Here is a 3993-nt window from a genome sequence, read left to right as displayed (position 1 = left end):
GTAGCATGTGACTTGGGTCTTGGAAGATGAGTTAACAATCCTTTGGGGGAGAAGAGGAAAATTTAAGGCAGAGGGAATAGTTCGTGCCAAGGCAGGAAGGCACGAGACAGCCCCGTGTGTACTGAGAAAGGCAGAGCATTCTGTTAGAATGGACTGTCAGCTGTGCGTGTGTTCGTGCACACGGGCACACATCAATGTGTGTTTTGGCAGAAGGGGATGATGAGGCTGGAGAGATAGTGAATAATCTTGATGCCATGCCTCATTTATATTTTATCCAGTAAATAAGAGGAAACCAGCTGAGTTTTTTCAATCATGGAAATAAAATGACTAGGGTTGGTTTAGTAAGGTCGTTCTGGTGTGAAGAAAGAATCAGAGGGGTGTCATTCCAGAAGCCAAGAAGCCAGAGTCTTGCCTAGACTCTTGCCTGTCAGTCTTGGCAAGCGCTGTGAAGTCCTGAATTAAGGCAGAGTGACGCTTTAAAGAAAAACAGGAGGATTGACAGATCAGGGGCCCTACTGGATGGGAGGGTCAGCGAGACGAGAGGGAAGGAGAATTTTTAGGCAACCCCTGCAGGGTGGAGTGCACTTACAGGCATAAGGAATTCTGGGAAAAGGTTTTCTGCTTTTCTAATAAGGGTGGAGAGGATAAACTTCCATTTGCACCAATAAATAATGTTATTCGTGTTTGTAATGTTTTAGCATCAGCATGCAATGAATCACTTCCCTTGAAAATCAAACGGTGCCGAATTCACGCCTGCAGCAAAGCACCCTGATTGAAGCCTTTCTGCAGTTATTCAAATCCCCGTCCTCCACATTCTTTCCTTTCTCCCACGACAGATTCCCTCCACACCAACCCCTCCCCTCTCGCAAGTCACCAATCAGGGTTCAGACTGAGGGCAAGAGCAGAGTCGTTCTGGGCTCTGGTGCAAGTATGATTTCTATAAAAAGACATTTAAAAACAAGAGGCAATGTTGCCATTTTGCCTTTAATGGAAAAGTGGCCACAGTTACAGTAAAAAAAAAAAAAAAAAATTCTTTTATTTAAAAAACCCCCAAAACTCCATCCCACTTCTAGGCAATCACTGTTCGAATTTTCTGAAATACACATACACTTGAAAACCAAGTTTGTATAAAAATAAACTCTGAATTTGTGATTAAAAAGGGAGACTCCAGTGTGTCCAGCTGCACAAATGCACAATAAAAAGGAGCCGAGTCTGTCCGCGGGGGCTACCCCAGCGCGGAGGGCGCTTTGCCTTTGGACGACAGAGCCTGCTTGAAGCGCCTCTTCAGGTCCTGCATGTTGGGAGAGCGCGGCCGGGGGATTATGGAGGCTCTCCTCCTCTCCCCGCTGAGGCTGTGCAGCTTACTCACTTCTTTGCAGAGATGCTGAAACACAACACAGACATCTTCATAGTTTTCACTGGTGGAAATTTCAAGGAACAGGCTGCCCAGCTCGTTGGCTAGTTGAATGCCGTCGTGCGTTTGCACCTGCCGGGCGTGCAGCAGGTCCCCCTTGTTGCCCACGATGATGACAGGGGCCTTAGAGTCAGGGTGGACCTTCCGGATGTGCTGGTAAAGGGGGCGGATGGCCTGGTAGCTGTCGTGGTCTGTGATGGAGTAGACCAGCAGAAAGCCTTCTGCCCACTGCACGCACTTGGACAGGGAATCGACTAGCTGGGTGAGGTTGTCTTGGACCTGAGAAAGAGCAAATGAGTCCGGATCAAGGAAGCCCTCTGTGGGAGACGACCCAAAACGACATCAAAGTAACATTTGAAAAAGAAATCACTAAATATAGTTTTCAGATCCTACCCAGCTTCTGCAGAAGGAGGCTTTTGATACTGAAAGAGCGAACCCTCAGGCAGGCTCCCTTGCCTGGGCTACTTTATTAGCTGTTACCAAGGCATTATTTTTAAACCCTGTGCTTGGCAGGTAGTCTGCGGTAAACCGTGGCTGACTGAAGAATGACTTCAATGACAACTTTCAAATCAGAATGGCACAATTTTTAGGGAACTAACTCAGAATCAACAAAATTTTGAAAATAAGCCAAGATAAGTATCTATTCCCAAACCCATAAAACTATTTTTAGCACGTCCTTCTTGAGAATGTTACAGAAACAAATTCCTTCTTTCTGTTCTTCCACGAGATCTTTCCTCCCCAGAAGGGAGAGCAATTAGTGACCTGTTAATCAAGTTACATTCCTGACTGCTTGCCAAGGGGTTATCTGATTCCAATTCCTGACTTGAGGGTACAGCTAGAAACAGAAGAGCTTGTTAACCGTTCCATGGCTGAGCTCTGAAACAAGCGGTGAGACCCGTCTAAGTGGTGACACCCCCCAGTAGGGCTGCAAAGGGAAATTAAGCGTCTCTCCCCCTTTGCGAGGTGGTGGACAAGAAGGAGGAAGCTGCCTCCAACTATCGACCCTCCGTGCCCCCCCATCAGGGTTTCCAACACCCCAAAGACTGGCCCCACCTGGGGACAGCCCACTCCCACATCTGAATGCACAGCAGGTGCGTCCGACACCCTGCTCGCGCTGCGGAGCCCGCTGGGTGTCTGGATGCGGGTAGGCTCTCTGCTCCTGGCAGTCCTTACCTGGATGCCCCCGGGAGTGTCCTGGATCTGCAAGGACAGCTGGTCTCCCTCTACACAGACAAGCCGTGAGTACAACTTGCCTGGAGAATGAAGGAGAGTTTGCTTTTATATTCTCAGACTCTCATCTGGAAAAAGAAAACCCGAGCATGCAGCCACAAAGGCAGGGGGCACGAAATCATTCTAACCTGTATTGGGTTCATAATCTCCAATGAATCTCTTGGTCAGGAAGCGCACAATCATTGCTGAAAAGGAAACAGGGAAATCAACTGAAGGGCTAGGACAAGACGGTCAAGCCGGGACGCTCCCGAGGAAATGGCGGGAGTGATGGGCCGCAGAACCGCTGGTACTGCCCGCATCCCAAGGCTCTGCAAAACCAAGGGCGCGGCCGTCGTGGCCTCCGCGGGGTTTGTGGCGGGTACGACTGTTGTACCCTACCTGCCGCACCAGCCCCCATTCTCGAACAGGTGCCCCCAGTTGTCCCGGCCGCGCCCGGGGGCGGCCTCCCCGCGAGGGCCCTAGGCACTCACCGCTCTTGCCCACGCGGCCGGCGCCCAGCACGGCCAGTCTGATGTCCTTGGGCAGGAGGTAGTCGGAGGAGGACTCCGGGATCGGCGCGAGCAGAAAGTGCCCGGACATGGTGGGCGGCCGCATGGAGCGCGCGCCGGCCCAGCGCGTCCCGCCGCAGAGAGCGCGAGCCTCCGGGGCCGAGAGCGGCCGCGGGCAGGGACGCGGGACCACCGGTGCTCGGCGTCCGCGGGGCCGGCACCGCAGTCAAGGCCCGCGCTTTTAAAGGGTTCGGCGCGGCGGCCGCCGTCGGCTCCTCCTCTTCCCCGCCCCTTCCCGCAGCGGCGAGGCGTGGGCGGGCGCGGGAGAGCCGAGGGGACAAGTCACCGCCGGCGTGCGCACCGCCTTGCCGCTTGACGCGCTCTGCCGGGGAACCTGCGCGGCTCCGGCCCCTCGGCCCCGGAAAAACGGGCAGAGCCCTGGTGGCCCCCTCCACCCCGCAGGGGCAAGCCTGGGTCACTGGACCAGTGGGTGAAGCTGAGATCAGACTTTTGAGCTGAGGGACGAAAGAAAGAGGAAAAAGCGCAATCAGTCGAATGTTTCTGCAACAATGGGAGGGATAAATTCCTGTCGAATGTTGCCCTTTTTATTTTTAAAATGTGCTGAGGTGATGTTAACAGGGAGAAAGGGAGGGAGGGGGAAGAGCCCTGAACTAGTATCAGTGCAGTATGCGCGACTGCAGTGCCCTGACCTTGCTCCGGTGTGTGAAGGCCCCTTGGGGGCAGTAATTGTTAGCATTTCGGCCTCCAAACTCAGCCCCTCGCTGCTGCGCTGGTTGAATTGACTCATCAGTGAGCACTCCAGAAGCACTTCATCTGCCGGGAGCTCTGGCTCTGGACTAA

At 53.2% G+C, this 3993-nt stretch overlaps 1 protein-coding gene across 1 annotated transcript; it reads right to left on the bottom strand.

The window, feature by feature from the left end:
- Nucleotides 1-965: 965 nt before the first annotated feature.
- On the bottom strand, nt 966-3739 carry RASL11A (RAS like family 11 member A). Its single transcript, XM_001491587.5, has 4 exons — nt 3115-3739; nt 2773-2829; nt 2588-2667; nt 966-1693 (listed from the first exon to the last, which is right to left on the bottom strand). The coding sequence occupies exons 1-4, from the start codon at nt 3236-3238 to the stop codon at nt 1226-1228; spliced, it is 729 nt and encodes a 242-aa protein (XP_001491637.1). The 5' UTR covers nt 3239-3739; the 3' UTR covers nt 966-1225.
- Nucleotides 3740-3993: the final 254 nt, after the last annotated feature.

This window comes from Equus caballus, chromosome 17 (genome assembly GCF_041296265.1).
Source record: "Equus caballus isolate H_3958 breed thoroughbred chromosome 17, TB-T2T, whole genome shotgun sequence".
NCBI lineage: Eukaryota > Metazoa > Chordata > Mammalia > Perissodactyla > Equidae > Equus > Equus caballus.
This window is presented reverse-complemented; position numbering and strand designations above follow the sequence as displayed.